Source organism: Python bivittatus, unplaced genomic scaffold (genome assembly GCF_059951505.1).
Source record: "Python bivittatus isolate LINGU-HERP-01145 unplaced genomic scaffold, Pbiv_v1 ctg000090_np1212, whole genome shotgun sequence".
Classification (NCBI taxonomy): Eukaryota; Metazoa; Chordata; class Lepidosauria; order Squamata; family Pythonidae; genus Python; species Python bivittatus.
In genome coordinates, this window is record NW_028277046.1 from 2,831,129 (window position 1) to 2,845,858 (window position 14,730).

General features: G+C 47.1%; 2 protein-coding genes across 4 annotated transcripts in view; one reads left to right on the top strand and one right to left on the bottom strand.

Annotated features, from left to right (window-relative positions):
* DVL1 (dishevelled segment polarity protein 1) overlaps positions 1-14,730 on the top strand; it is a 63,512-nt gene that overhangs the window by 44,899 nt on the left and 3,883 nt on the right. For 2 of the 3 annotated variants that reach the window (XM_088136737.1, XM_088136736.1), the window contains exons 14-15: positions 390-596; positions 2,615-6,053. In XM_088136737.1, coding sequence (XP_087992863.1) covers positions 390-596; positions 2,615-3,027 — 620 coding nt within the window. In that variant the 3' untranslated portion in view covers positions 3,028-6,053. Of the gene's footprint in view, positions 1-389; positions 597-2,614; positions 6,054-14,730 lie in introns of those variants that run through there. The other variant, XM_088136738.1, reaches the window with a different exon arrangement.
* Positions 7,286-14,702, bottom strand: TAS1R3 (taste 1 receptor member 3). The gene is made up of 6 exons (XM_025173478.2): positions 13,045-14,702; positions 12,138-12,438; positions 10,365-11,144; positions 9,532-9,735; positions 9,142-9,262; positions 7,286-8,832 (listed from the first exon to the last, which is right to left on the bottom strand). Exons 1-6 carry the CDS (start codon positions 13,221-13,223, stop codon positions 7,901-7,903), a joined length of 2,517 nt encoding a protein of 838 aa, XP_025029246.2. The 5' UTR covers positions 13,224-14,702; the 3' UTR covers positions 7,286-7,900.

The window sequence follows — 14,730 nt, forward strand, 5'->3', positions numbered from 1 at the left end:
GCATCTTTCCCATTCTTGCTTCAGTAGTTGGCAGCAGCTAGCTGACCTTGCTTGGCTGATCATGAAAAGCTGGTTTGCTCTGGGATGGGAGACCACCAGGAAACCCCAAGAGTGTAGATTGGGAAATTAAAAAAAAAAAACCCAAAGAAGACAGTGGCAAACCGCTTCCATAACCCCTCCCAAGAATCAAGCGTGACAACTTGCAGATGTTAGCATGTCTAACTGAAAAGGCTGCTTTCATTGACCAATGTAGATCATCCTGAGCTTGGTAGACCAACCAAGGGGAAGGGTGCCATTTTGGGGAAACTGCTGGGTCGCAGGCAGGAGTGCTCTTGATGAGTTGTCTGCTTACTGGACTGTTCCTCTCCCATGTTGTCTCTCTGTTCCAGATCTGGCTGCAATGAACCTTAACAACGGTTCCAGCGGAGCTTCTGACCAAGACACCCTGGGCCCCCTCCCGCACCCCTCCACGCCTTGGCCGCTGGGGCAAGGTTATCCTTACCAGTATCCCCTCGCCCCTCCATGTTTCCCGCCAGCCTACCAGGATCCTGGTTTCAGCTATGGGAGCGGCAGTGCGGGAAGCCAGCACAGTGAAGGTAGGCCCTCAGATGCCAACGTCTGCCTTCCTCTCCTCTGGCTATTTTGCTTAATCCTTCCCCCCCCTGCGTTCACTTTGCCTGTCTCTTCTCACGGTCCCTTGCGCCCATCTTGCATGGAGTCTGATGCCTATCTGCTGCCATAGAAGTGGGGGCATAATGTTTAACTGAGTTACCTGCATGGATTCACTGGGCAGGGAAAGATCTGGCAGCTGCAAACCGTGCCCATATTCAGCTTGGTGAGCATTAAGTTGTGACCTTCCATGTTGCCTGTTTGTAGTGAATCACAAATGCATCATACTGTGCAAATCTAGAAAATGAGTTTATTCAGTTGCAAGTTACAAAGTATGATAGAGTATGAGTGTTGTTCCCATAGAATGTTTGGCTGTTTGTTTTTTTCCTCTTTCCCCTGCCCCGGCCCAAATTACACCATTTGGCATAAACCACAACAGTTAGGTTCACCCCCCAGTCTAAGAAAGAATGAGAGGCTTTTCAGCTACCGCATATGGAATAATTCTGGAGTCACTGCTGGTTCATGCAGAGCTCCCAATTTGCCAGCAAAGTATGTGGCTGCCTTATGAGTGTGAAAAGAGGGCCAGAGTGTCTCAAGTGGCTCTTCTGGCTGGCATGTGTTGCTGTCTTGGTGTTGCTGCTATGACATTTCTCTTGGGTTGAGGAACTTTTCTTTTGGTGACTGCTATTCCCTTGTTTTATCCTGAGCAAGCCTTAGACTGAAGGATTCATAAAGGATTGGTAAGCATATTCTTCCTCCATTCAAAAGCTCATTTTCAGTCCATATAGATTCTCATGCTTTTTCTTTCTCCCCTCCTCTGGAATTTTGAACTTGTTCCTCCCCACTTCCTCTCCTCCGCATCTATAGTTCTTTTATTTAAAAAAAAAAAAATGCTTTGGGCACCGTGTGCCCTGGCCTTATTGCTTGCAGAATTCCTGGCAAGGCAGAAACAGATCCCAGTTGCAGCTGGAGCTGTCCACCATTGGCCAGAAGTCCTTAGTCAATAGTTTTAAATCACACATCAACCTTATGTGGACATTTCAGCACCATGGAAAGTTCTGGGGGGAGAGAGAGGTTGCTTCAGCAGAGATTTCAGAAGCTGGTCAGCAAAGCTATCCTGTTGAGCAAGCAGATTACAATCTGGCTCTTGAACTTTCATATTTTGCTGTCCCGGGGGGACCTCTCCTTGGCAGCTGACAAAAGAAGGAATTCAGGTAGCTGGAGATTGGGAAAAGCTTTCTAGCTCTTTTCTTGAGGAAAAGTCATCCAGGAAAGAGTCATGTGTCAAGGGCTTTTCTGCTACAGGGTCAACAAACTGCTTTCTGTTGGGAATGATCTTGGGGATCCTATCACAATCCCCAAGAGAAAGCTAGTCTCCTTCTTCTCCTCCTCCTCTGTCTCTGAATCGTTGGGCATGGCATCTGAGCATAGGAACCTGAAGATTTTCCTTCGCAGCCCCTATTTTTACAAAGCAAAGGGAACAACATCTCCAAGAGAGAGAACCTCGCTTACAAGCTTCTGAGAGCAGAGTGGCTATTGAAAAAGAATGGGATATTTTGCTAGGAGGGGCAGAAAAAGCCAAAAGGTAGTCACAGGGCAACATTTTGCTACAGGGTCCCATCTGTAAATCTAAACTACCAAAATCTTGGGATTTTGGAGCCCAGGGACTCCATTTTGCACAGTACACTATTCTGGCATTCAGCTTCCGGAGGGTGTCTCTTCTTTTCCGCTTACGTGATCCACCTTTGCTTCATCAACAGCCCCTTCAAACACAACATTGCAATCATGCTGCTGCTTCCATTCGGTTTTTGAGCATTTCTGCATGCTGCATCTTCATCTGCATTCATCCCGCGGGCTCTGCTTTGCAAATCCTATGACCACCAGCCCTCCGCCAGGACTTTTCTCTTGCTCCGAGCCGCGGTTGGGCGAGCAGTGAAAATCGCCTTCTCCTGGGCCTGATCCAGATTGCTCTTCTCCTTTTTGCCACCCCTCCCCTTCCCTCCAGGAAGCAGAAGCAGCGGCTCTAACCGAAGCAACAGTGAGAACAGCCAGCGAGCCCTGAGTCGGGAGAAGGATCGCAAATCAGCCGGCGGCAGCAGCAGCGGGTCGGACCCAGCCACCTGGAGCGGGGGTGGGGGGAGCGTCTTGCGGCAGGAGCGGCCCCCCAGCCAGCTGAGCCACCGCAGCCACATCTCGGCCACCCCCAGTGAGAGAAGTCCTCGCAGCCACCACTCATACGGGCTGCCTTCTCTTGGGAATTTCCCAAAGCTGGGGGGCAAAGTCTACGCGGCCAGCGGGCCGCCCGGAGGACCTCCAGTGCGGGAACTTGGCTCCGTCCCTCCCGAACTGACCGGGAGCCGCCAGTCCTTCCAGAAGGCCATGGGCAACCCGTGCGAGTTCTTCGTGGACATTATGTGAACAGAAGTGCCTTCAGAGAGAGTCCGCGCTGAGGGTCCCTGTTCTGTTGGCGGACTGGCGCTGGACTTTTTTCTTTCTAAGCAACGGGGAAAGAGAGGAAAAACCCGATCCCACTCCCCCCCGCCCCCCCTTGACAATCTTTTGCATGTCACACCCTTCTGACTCTTGATTGTGTTTTGCCAGCAAACAGGGAAGAACAATTCCAGGATGTTAATATCTGCCAATCGGGCATATTTTGTCCTCGTCCCTTTTTTTCCTCCCCCTCCCCTTCCTTTTTCTGAATGTGATTGATAGGTGTTTTCTCCACATATCTTAATGAGCTTTGTTATGCGTGGCACCTTTTCTCAGTGCAATTTTACTGTGTTCTCCTTGGCTTAATCAAGGGATCGTATTTTATATAGTACTTAAAAACAAAAACAAAAGCAACACGCAATTCTCCGGTTCTGCATATTTGCACCTTTAAAGAATACTCTGGTTTCTTTCTTTCCAGTCTTGGGGGAAAAAGTTACAATGAGGAGGATAAAGACGACACAACTAGGAGCTATGAGATTGGGGTGTGTCTGTGTGTGTTTGTTGGGCCCCATTGCAGCAATAGGTGAAGATCTATCTGTGGGTCTAAGTTCTTTCCGCCTTCCTTTTGGCTCTTTTTCATTAAGGTTTTGTTTGTACGTTCTGACCCTGGTTCAATACTGGGTCTTTTCCTTAAGAAAGAAAAACCGTTTTGTGAGAAACTCAACAGGTTGAATTTCTCCTCCGAAAACGGGAACTCTTGGGTTCCATATTTTACACCTCGAAAGAAGATTCTGGTGATTGTAGAGCTTCAGCAGGTACTACAGGCAGTTTTGCCAAGTGGTCTTCCATCCATCACTCTCCTTGCTCTAGACAGAAAGAGAATTGCTGCCTTTGTCAGTCACACACCCTAAAACCGGTCCTGTGTCTTGCCTCCCTCCCTCTTTCTCCACCATTTTCCCTTCGTTGGGACTGGCCCAGCCTTCCTATGACATAATTAAACTCCCCTTTCATTGTCTGATCTCTTAGCAAATGGTCAAGCTCTCCCTTGGAGAAGCATCTCTTGGGGTGCTCCTGTTTCTGTAGAAGATTTGGCCCAGGTGAGGTCTTTTCCTGTGGCACCTGCGTTGTGTATTTTAAAAAGCTGAAGCATTAATGCAAACAAACCCCACCCAAGTTGTCAAGCTGGATGGCAAGAAAGTGTGTGGCTTTGTTGACACTTGTTAGAGAAATTCTAACTGCGACATGGTGTGTTTTTCCCAATTTTACTCTTCTAAGCGTTGAATTATCATGGCTGTGTTTGCATCTGGATATTGTTTGCGATTTCTTTATGGTATTGGCTCCCCCCCCGCCCCCCCAATTGCTCTGAGTTAAGAATATTGCAGGGAAGGGGAGCGCATAGGTTTTGGTGGAAGATCTGGGGAACCTGGTTTTCTGAGAGCCCAATCAAGGTAGGAAGGAAAGAAGAGGAGTGTATAAGAAGAGGGAGGGAATTACGTAGAGGGGCAAAGTTGTTCTCTACTTGTGTGACATATCACCTGCATGCTCTTTGCCTCCAGGTGAGCGAACTATGACAAATGGTGAAAAGGCAGAGAGAAAGAAAAAAAAAATCCCAGGGTGATTTGCGGATAAATGAGTAAGGCCTGTTACAGAATGTTTCAGATGCCCGCCAGCCAGCCACCTGTGCCCCTCCCTGTTCCATGCCTCCCCTCCGTGTTTGACCACTGGATATGGGCATGTGATGCTGTGAACAAGTAAATGGGAGTCACAAGACAGTTTTGTCCTGTATGAATGTTGCAATGCCTTCCAAGTGGTGTTCCTCTCCCTGGATGTGAATGATGGGAATTAGTGGGTACCATCTTGGTGAAGGCAGATCTTAGATTGCTCCTGTGTATCAAGGGCAGGCAGGCAGTTGGCTCCCTATGAAGTTCCAAGGTCTTGGAGAGACTTTGTTTTTCCAGACCTGTTAATCAAAGGAGATCCTTCAAGGTAGCTAGAGAACCTGTGCCCAACTGCTCACCCACATTGATTTTTCACACATGCCATGCACACTGTTTTTCTCTATCTATCGTTCTCTATGGTTGTGGGTGTGAAACAGGTTCTCTTGACGGGCTGCTGTTGTTTTTTTAAACAATTCTGGCTAATACTTGGATATTTGAGGACTGTGCCTAATGGCGAACTGTTGTAGGTGTTACTCTTTTGAAGGAATTGTACTGTGATTCCAAATGGTCAGTTTATCTTGCTGGGCAGCAGCAGGATAAGCTAGTTCTCATGAATTAATTGAGGAAAGCATGTTTAAGTTTATTGTTTCAGAGACTATTTTGAAAAGACGTGTTTACCCCTTTAAAATCTCTGGCATATTCACCTTTTCTTTTCAGAGGGATCCATCTCCCAGATGTTTTACCCAGATGTGATGGGATAAAGCCAGCCATCCTTTGTGGGCATGACCTCCTTTCTGCCTTGCCTTTAATCCTTTCTCTTCCCAACTAGTGAGTCCTGTCTTGGGCACAGAGAAAAAACATTGAAATTGAATGTTTGGGGCTAGCTGCTTCTTCCCCTTTAAAGTTGCATTTTACTGAATAGTAAGGAATAATGTCAAAGGAACAGCCTAATTCTAATCAGGGATTAGAATGATGCATACAGAATCTATGTACAGTCGAGCAAAAAAAAAAAAAAATAGAAATGAATGAAATAAAGGCAGGACATGAAATCCCTGCCCGCCGACTCTAAAGGATCCTAACATTGGTTCATACCCGAGATTGATTTCTTGATGATGTTTGAATGGCACACTCCCCTCATTTTTAATCTCGTCTTCATTTTCTGAATTTTTTTTTTGTAGATATTGTATGAAAAACTCCAGTGGTCTGTATAGTTAATATATAGCTGCTTATGTGTAAATGCTATTTTAAACTCTAAAAAAAAAAAGCTTTTACTTTTATGTGACAAATGCACTTTCGTGATTTTTCTTCATTGGTGGTGGCAACATTTTATTCTGAGATATTATATATATATATATTTCTGTTGTCTCTGTCTTTTATTTGTTTGTTTCGTGATCAGCATGCAGATTTCTAACTGCTGTTTTCTCCTCTTTGATAAGACTGTCTTAATGCTTCAAATGCTATTTGAGGAAAAGGCAAAAAGGCTTCCATCCCCACCCCCCCATATAGCAGATGCTGTGTGCATTTCAACTTTCACTGTGTTTCAGAAATATTTTCAATGGAATGGATCAGTGCTTGAAATATCCATATACATTGGGCGTGCAGATCTGTCACAAGGCCTTAGAGTGATGTGCAGTGTTGCAAAATGTTAAAGTCCTTTCCAAAATAGCATAGCTCAAGTGACAGCCCCTAGCCAAGACAGGTCAGACTTGGTGTGTAGTTGGCTGGAAGACCAGCAAGAAACCCCTAGCTATAGTTTTAGACTTGGAAGTTGGGGAGGGGGGGAAATCCATCAACTTCCATATTCTTGCCAAGAAAACTACATGGATGGTCCCTGTTGATGCTAGGAATCAAGCCTCAGAGATGTCTTTACTTTTTAGTTATTTTTGGTCACTTATTTTGCTCAACAGAAAGCCCCATGTCTGTCGATGTGGGTGGAGATCTCTGCTGCCTAGCTAAAAGAGTTAGTCCCAATCATTTGCATCTCTACCATTGTTGAAATGCTTTGACCGCCTCAGTTGTAACTCTAGGAATCCCTAGCTTTGGATTTGGAGTAAGTCCTTGAAATTTTCCTCCATTCCTCTGCCTTTAGTGGCAAGGCTTCCTGGAGACTTAAATCGGGTACTAGAGAGTCAGCCTCCCCTTCCTTCATCAAAATACCACCAATAATCTATTGGAGAGAATGTGGACTCTGAAACCCATTGCTCCTGGCTGTCTGGGATGGGGTGGGTATTGGAGGCTAACAACACCTGGGAGAAGGTCACAAATTCTTCACCCAGTTAAGCACCACATTTGCTGAGCTTTTGCATATCCCTCAGGGTTTAATTTGTGTTTAACCTCAAAAAGGAAGAATTTGCATGAAGAATCTGAGTTGGGTGAATGTTCACATCATTTGCAAAGGATAGGTGGCTGAGCATTCAAATTGGTGGAGGACAAACCCATTGTACTTTTCTGCTCTCTTTAAGTGTATCTTGTTTCAACCTTGTCCATGGCAACTGAGTAGCACAAAATGGGAACAACTGAGGGAATTTACACTAGGATCTTTGTGAGTCTTACTTAGAAAAGCTGGAGAACAGACCTGGGAACTCTCCGTAGCAAAGCAGAGGCTGTTACACCCAGTTCATTAGCAATCTTCTTCCACCCGCTGTCACTCTCCCTCACACCAAATTTGAGTATCCCGTTTATCATCCAAATGTTTCTGGGAAGTTCATAAGGGATGGTAGTGATGGAGGAAAAGAATTCAAATAAGCTGATGCAAAAGGCCAAGCTCTTTTTTATTCAGCGTGAGATGGTTTGCACTTTAATTCTGACCCCCATCACAAAAGACGTGTTGGCTGTATATCACTTATTAAAGCTTAGCATGTTTGTACATGTTCAACTTCATGCAATCAGAAGAATAAGTTTAAATGAAGTGAAGTTTTCTCCTCTTGTTTCTAGTAATGCATGTAATGAAGTGTAATGTAAGAAAAGACTACTTTTCGATATACACTCGAGAGTTCAACATTGTAGCTGAAGTGGTACAGCCTCCCCAACAATAGATTACTGAAAACAGGACTTTTTATATATCCCTATCTGCACAGATGAACATGCTTGTGTGCAGATCTGGGAAGTAAACAGTTCCTATATTTAAAACCAAACGAATAATATGTTTAGACTTCTGATTCTTAACAGAAGCAGTTCTTCTGTCTCAGAGAACATCCCAGCAGCTAATCTTGGGATTTCTGCTCTTGCTGCCTCTCTTTGGTGTAATCTTGAAAATAGTCTAGCCTGTTCTGCTCTGGCTTCAAATAGAAAATATAACATTTGGGGAGGTAGTAAGTGGCCAGCAAGCCTACTATGCAGAGCAGCATGGCGCCCATCTGCACAGCTGGCTGGGTGTCTTCCTTCACGGAAGCGTAGGTGGGTATGAAGACCACCAGGGTAATGAAGTAGGTGACGGTGGCAAAGGTGATGCCTCTCGCAAGGTTGTAATGCTTCGGGGAAACTGGCACCATAAAGGTGCAGAGGAAAGAGATAAATGCCAGGAAGCTGTTGTGGCCGTGGATTATGGCAAAAGCAGCCCAGGACTGGATTTTGCACTGGAGGAGGACTTGGGAGGAGAAGAGTTTGTAGTTTTTGACCAGGAGAGACGGCGAAGCATAGAGGTACCCGGTGCAGAGCAAGATTTCAACCAGGAAGCACCAGGCCACCACGGCCCACGGCCGCCTCCGTGCAAGAAAGTGCAGGGCGTTTGGGCGGCTGTCTCCAAAGTCATTGGCCAGCATGATCTGGAAGGCTTTGACAGCGATGGTGGAGAAGCAAGCGTTGAGGCAGAGAGCACAAATGGGTTGCTGCAGGAGGCAAGTGGTCGTACTGGGCTTCCCAACATAGAGGGTGGAGCTGAGTCCCATCAAGGCGAGACTGAAGAGGGCCAGAAGACACGTGGTTCCCCCTGTGGCCTGTGCTGCAGGGGTCTGGAGGTATCTCAGGAAGAGCCCCCCCGCCAGACAGGTGAGAGCGAAGGTGAGGATCAGCAGACTCAGCAAGGCGACAACCAAGGGTTCGGACCAGGAGAGGTACTTCTCGCTGCGGCTGTAGCACCGGGTGCTGCGTGGGGGAGACCACTGGTGCTCAGGGCAGGGACTGCAAGTGGAGTCATCTAGGAAGGAGCAGCAGAAAGGGCCAGACCTTGTAATGCTCAGTGGATTACCTGGCAGGGTATGCCTTAAATGTATTTCTGAGCTCCTAGGCTCATGGGGGATTTGGGAGGTCATCTAGAGCAGCAGATTGCTCTAAGCCACCGCCTGTGCTGGCCGGCCTGCTGGGTGTTCATATTAGGTAAGGCAACAGGTTTCATCATCTGATGAACACAACATCTGTGTTCAGGGAGAAGGTTACCACATGTCTGTCTGCCTGTCAGGTCTCCCCAGGATGCAGGGACTGTGTTGTGGGCAGAGATTCTTCTTACCTGTGGAACTGGAGAACGTGCCTTTCTCACAGTCAATGCAGTCGTAACAGCAGAGGTGGAACCCCTTCATCTGACGGATCTGCCCAGGTGGACACGTAGTAAGGCACTCGGATGGAGGCACCTGGAGGGAAGGAGAGAGAAGGAACTGTTCCCGGTCCATCTCCAATAAAGGCTGCTCAGATTCCTATGTGGCCTCCCCTCCCAGACTTGGATCGGTGACTTTTTTTCTTGCAGCCCTCTTTGTGTTCTCTTTGCACATCTTTTACTTTCTTCCCTGCTGGCCTGGTATTTATGTTCCTCCCCCCCCCCCCCCGCCATTGGAATGAAATGATTTGGGCTGGGAGGAGCATCTCCTTTATTGGATTTTTCTGGTGAAGAGGAACCTTTTACCGTTTGATCTGGGGTGTGAAACTGAACCAGGGATTTGTTGATGTGCAACGTTTGGTTGAAATGTCCCAAGATGATGGGCTCAATCCTGCTGTCTCGCCAGTGCCACCAAATGACTTTATAGCCCAAGTCGATGCTGCGGTCCTGGTTGAAATGGAACGCCTGGTTGCCAATGCTGAAATTCACCTTCCTCAGCTCGTTAATCAGCTGCCGAGAAAAATAGGAAGCTGAGTTGGGAAAGGATCCCTAGAGATGATTGTTCGACCTGCTCTACTATATAGGGCTTCTTTTGGATTTGCAGAGCTTCCTCATCTCTTTAGGAGAAAACATCAAGAACCAGAAGAAAGCTACAACCTGATGTCTTTCATCCCAGAGTGCAGGAGACAGAAGCATGGTCTAGGAAGGCAGATTCTGGTTGAATATTAGGAAAAACTTCCCAACAGTAAGAGCAGTTCAACAGTGGAACCAACACCCGGAGGGGAGAGAGGGGGTTCCCTTCCTTTGGACAAGCTCCGGTAGAAGCTAGACAGCCGTCTTAGTTTGGATTCCTGCATTGAGCAGGGGGTTGGATTGGATGGCCTCAGGGGACCCTTCTACCTCTGTGATTCTAAGGAGCTGAGCTTCCTCTCTCCCCCCATCCGCTTTCTTCCACTGCGTTACAGAAACAGGCTGTTTACAAAGGAGCCGATCAGGAAGCTCTTTCAGGTTGGCAGGCCACGCCATGGGTGCTGTTACAAAACGACTGCTATCTGCGCGTCTGCACCACTTGCTCTCTTGTCCCCCCACCCCAACCGGTAGCCATTCAGGTGGTGCTGCTGGGTCCCCATCTCACCTACCTCACCAGGCTTGAGGTTACTCTTCCTACAGTGCCCGCTCTGGCAACGCAGCAGTTCGTGGAGCGCATGTGCTACGCTGTGCACAGCGACATACACAGCAAACGTCTGGTGGTGATCCAACACTGCTGTGATATTTTGATACAAAACATGGTTGCACTGCTCACACGGTGGCCCCTGAATGTCGGCACTCATCGCTTCCGCTTGTGCCTGAGATGCCTGGCAGAAGCTGTCCCCCTGGGTCAGGTCTAAGAGGTTGTGGACGTACTCTTGGAAGCCAGGGACCTCTCCCCCCTTGATGACAAAGCCAATGACTGTCCCGATGGAGCGGATGTGGTGCAGGGTGGTGACAGCATCAGACACTACCCAGGTTTGGGTGCCTATCCACACCTTCTTGCCCAAGCCTAACCTGACCCACATTTGAAAGAGGGCTCGAGCCGCCTGGTCACTGGAAAACAAGATGACAACGTTGACGTTGGTTTCATTGATTGCCTGGATCATCTGCTTCAGCCGCTCTGGATAACCGGGCTCCAAGATTTCTGAGGGGATCAGCCCCTCGTAGGCGACACAGATGCTTTTGTTGGCCACCATGGAGGATAAGAGGCTGAGGCCTTCGCGGCCATATCCATCATCGCTGGCCACCACAGAGATCCAGTTCCACTGGAAGACCACCAGGAGCTGCATCATAGCTTCCAGCTGACTTTTGTCACTGGGCACTGACCGGAAGAAAGAGGGGTAGAGCCCCTCATTGTTCAGCTTTTCGGTGGTGGCACCATAGCTGACCTTGAACCAGAAGACAACAGTCATATCAGACATTCAGTTGGGGGTGTCCGAATGATGCAAACTGCCTTATCCCAGATCATTGGTGCATCTAAGCAGATGCCCAGCTACATAATACTAGAGTCTGCGTTTAATTTTTTATTCAAACTCCTCCCCTTTTAAAAATCTAAGGACATCCTTGCGTTGAGCTTCATTTCTGAGGATTTCACAGATAGGGACATGAAGTTCTCCTGCCAACAATACCAAAGTGATTGGCCCTTGCCTTTTGGGGGGCTATTTTTCAGCTGCTCAGTCTAGCTTAGATTCCTAACATTTCCTGGTGGTCCCTTATCCATAAACTAGCTGGGTCTGATCCTGCTTAGGCTGAAGCTGGCTGTAATACTGACCTGGGCCATTTTGGGTTTGTTAGCATTTAATTAAAGAGGGTGATTTAAATGCACAAAATGGCCCAGGTCAGTTTTTAATTTAATTTTTTCAATGCAATTGAATGTTTTAATTTTTGTATGCTTTTTTTTTTTTTTAATGTAATCACTTCTCGCTCATTTCTGTTTCTAGTGATCTGTAAGGCAAACACTTCTCCAGGTTGACTTTTATAAAGACTTGGATATGGTTCTATGCCAGTTTAAAAGAATTCTTGGATGAGGGAGAGGAAGGTAATAAAAACTGTCAAAGTCACAGGGTGAACAATACCGACCAGTTTAACTTCCATTAAGAATAGTCAATATCCAGTTATCGGCCCCTTCTTGCTTGCAACCCGTTTGCTTCTAACAAGAAAACCTGTTAGTGCAAGGAGACCACTGAATTTTCAGGATCAAAGACTGCATTTCATGTTTGGATAGGTGCTATACAATATTCCTAGGACAAAAATGAACTTGTCCTCAGTTTAAGTTTTGCATGAATTCAGATTCAGTGGATTCAGAGTTCTTAGGCTGACTCCTTATTTCCTAATGCTCCCCCAAGAGACCCTTATAAGACGCTTATGGAGACCCCGATTACCTGTGGCATCAGAAAGAGGCTAAACAGCCTGGCCGTCACCGTGCAGAGCTCTGAGCTGTGAGGCCCTACGACAGCCATCACACGCGTTTGGTAGCCTGCGTAGTCACACAGGACCCCGAGGCTGCTAGTGCCAGCTTTGGCGAGAAACAGCAGGCTGGGTTGAAGTGTCAGCCTGGGTGCCATGCAGTTGTCGTAAATGTCATAGCCCAGCACGATCCCCGGCAGCAGCGTTGTGGAGTTGTTGATTTCTTCGATGGCAAACTTCATTCCCAGAGCCCAGATCCAGCCAGCTGGGTGGAACCTGTGTGGCAAAATGGGGAGCATCTGGCACTGCCCTGCTGTTAGCAGTGGGCACCGGTAAGGGCCATTCCTTGTCCAGTGGTGGTGGTGGTGGCATTCAAAGAGAAGGTTGAGGGTTGGCAGAAGCACAATCCATAATCATATTGACCGTGCTTCTATTTTGCTATAAACAATTATATAGAGAAGCTTACATAAACAATACACATAACAAAAATGTTGCACAATGAATCGTGCATATAATAACTTTGATCTACATCTGTTATTAGCTTTGTGCCCACTTTCCGGCTCAAGGACGCATTCAAGGCAGCTTACATCAGTAAAGCAAAATGCAAAACGTAGCTGTAAAATCATTGCAGTTAAAACCAAAATCAGTGTCATTAAAACATCCCAAAGATTAACTTGGCCTTTGGACAGGAAGTCAGAAAATCAAAGAATGGAACGGACTTGCTTGGAAAAGACCGTAGCTGTGTGGTTGGCGGTCACTGAGAACAAAAGTTTGCTGCTGCACTTCTGTATTTATTTGTCCTTGCTGAGCGTTCAGCTGGACCCTAAAAAAAACCCTGGATCTTTGCCTCTCATAACTCACTTCTACTGGCTTTGTTCTTACCTCCCACAGTTGTGAAGCTCTGGCAGAATCTGGGTGGACAGGTTGGTAGGAGCAACTCTGAAAGGGAATAAGCCACCCAAGATATAGTCGCCAGGCCTCCTAAATTGGGAAGACATGCAGTGATGCTCCTGGGCTGAGGCCCAGTCGAAAGTGATGCCGAGCATTAGCAAAAGCGTCATTTTCCTGGCCTGCTTTGAAAAGCAGCTTTTGAGTAAACCGCAGTTCACCACAACTGGAACCCTCTTAGAACACTAAAAAGAATTGTAAGTTGCAGGGCGGGACCGTCCTAAGGAAATTTGTTTAGCAAAATATCACATTCCCATAGGTGTGGAGGAAGGTCTGGCTGTCCCCCGTGCTAATACCATATTCCACCCTGAACTGCTTGGCAAACCATGTTCCAGATCTTCTGTGTTTCCTCTCCCTGAAGTTTGAATACAAAACTGGAGGTGCTCCCCAAGGGGAAATATCTGGATTCTCAACAGGTAGAACTGCGGGGCAAATATCAGGATCCCCAAACACCAAATGTCTGTGACTTGCTATGGTAATACATATTACGATGCCGTGCATTCAGTCCCCCGATCAAATGATGAAGCCCAATGTTTGAAATGATTAAATTATCTTTTGCATTGCTGAATTTTATCCAGACCCCAAAATGTTCTGTCCATGTCCAGGAGAGCAGCTTTTTGGGGTGAGGGGACCCCAAAGCCATCAAGTCCTTCTTCCTGTAATTGCTGAAACTTGGAACCATATCCAAGAATTGCAAATAACATGTGCAAATTGTGGCATGCCCAGTCTTGTCCATTTGGAGTGGTTTGAATGAATTATTTGCCTGACTGAGATCTCTCTAAACGTTCCCTGGACTGGCACTACTCTTGTGGCAGAATATCAAGACAGGGGACTTGCTCCCCGCCTGCTGGATCTCAGCCTATTTTGGAATGGCCTGGATGCCAGCATGAATTTCCTTCCTGTTCATGTGCCCCTGGCCTTTCGGCCCCCGGTCCCTCCTCAGCTATACCAACTACAGCTCAATTTTTGAAATGATCCTATGGCCTGGTCTTCATTAAAACGAAGGAGGAAAATGTAACCCCTGGAACACTTGAGGGTTTCTCTGGATGTTCTTGTTCCCAGGCTATTGGCTTCAACAGAGGAAGGACTGTGGAGAAGAAAAAATGTAAACACATTGTGGCATGAAGAGTGTGTGTGTGTGTGTGTGTGTGTGTGTGTAGGAGATTGAACATTAATATCTGGCTTCTCGGAGACTTAAAAAAGGACTTGTATGCTGTGATTTTGGGTCAGGCTGGGCTTCCATACCCAACAGCTGGGCTAAAACAGCCAAAGTTGGTGGGATATGCTGGAGGTTGGACTGAGCTTAATTGCCAGGATGGGCTGTCGATCCAGGTCAGTCCAAGAGATCTGTTCGCCCTAGAATTGAATCTAGGGCCCAACTGGCCCCTCCCTCCCTCCACCCCCCCCAACCTGACAATACCTGGCTAAAGAGGGCAGTTTGCTCCATTTAATTAGTCTCCCTGTTCAGATCTGTTCCCAAATATATTGCTTGGAATGGGATAGGCCGGTCTAATCTTATTATAAAAAGCTAGGAGGGTCATGGGGTGTGGGGTGAAGATGGAGAGAAGGGCCTTTCTGTCCCTAACTTGTTCCCTGCAATCTTCCAGCTGTCAGAGCTCC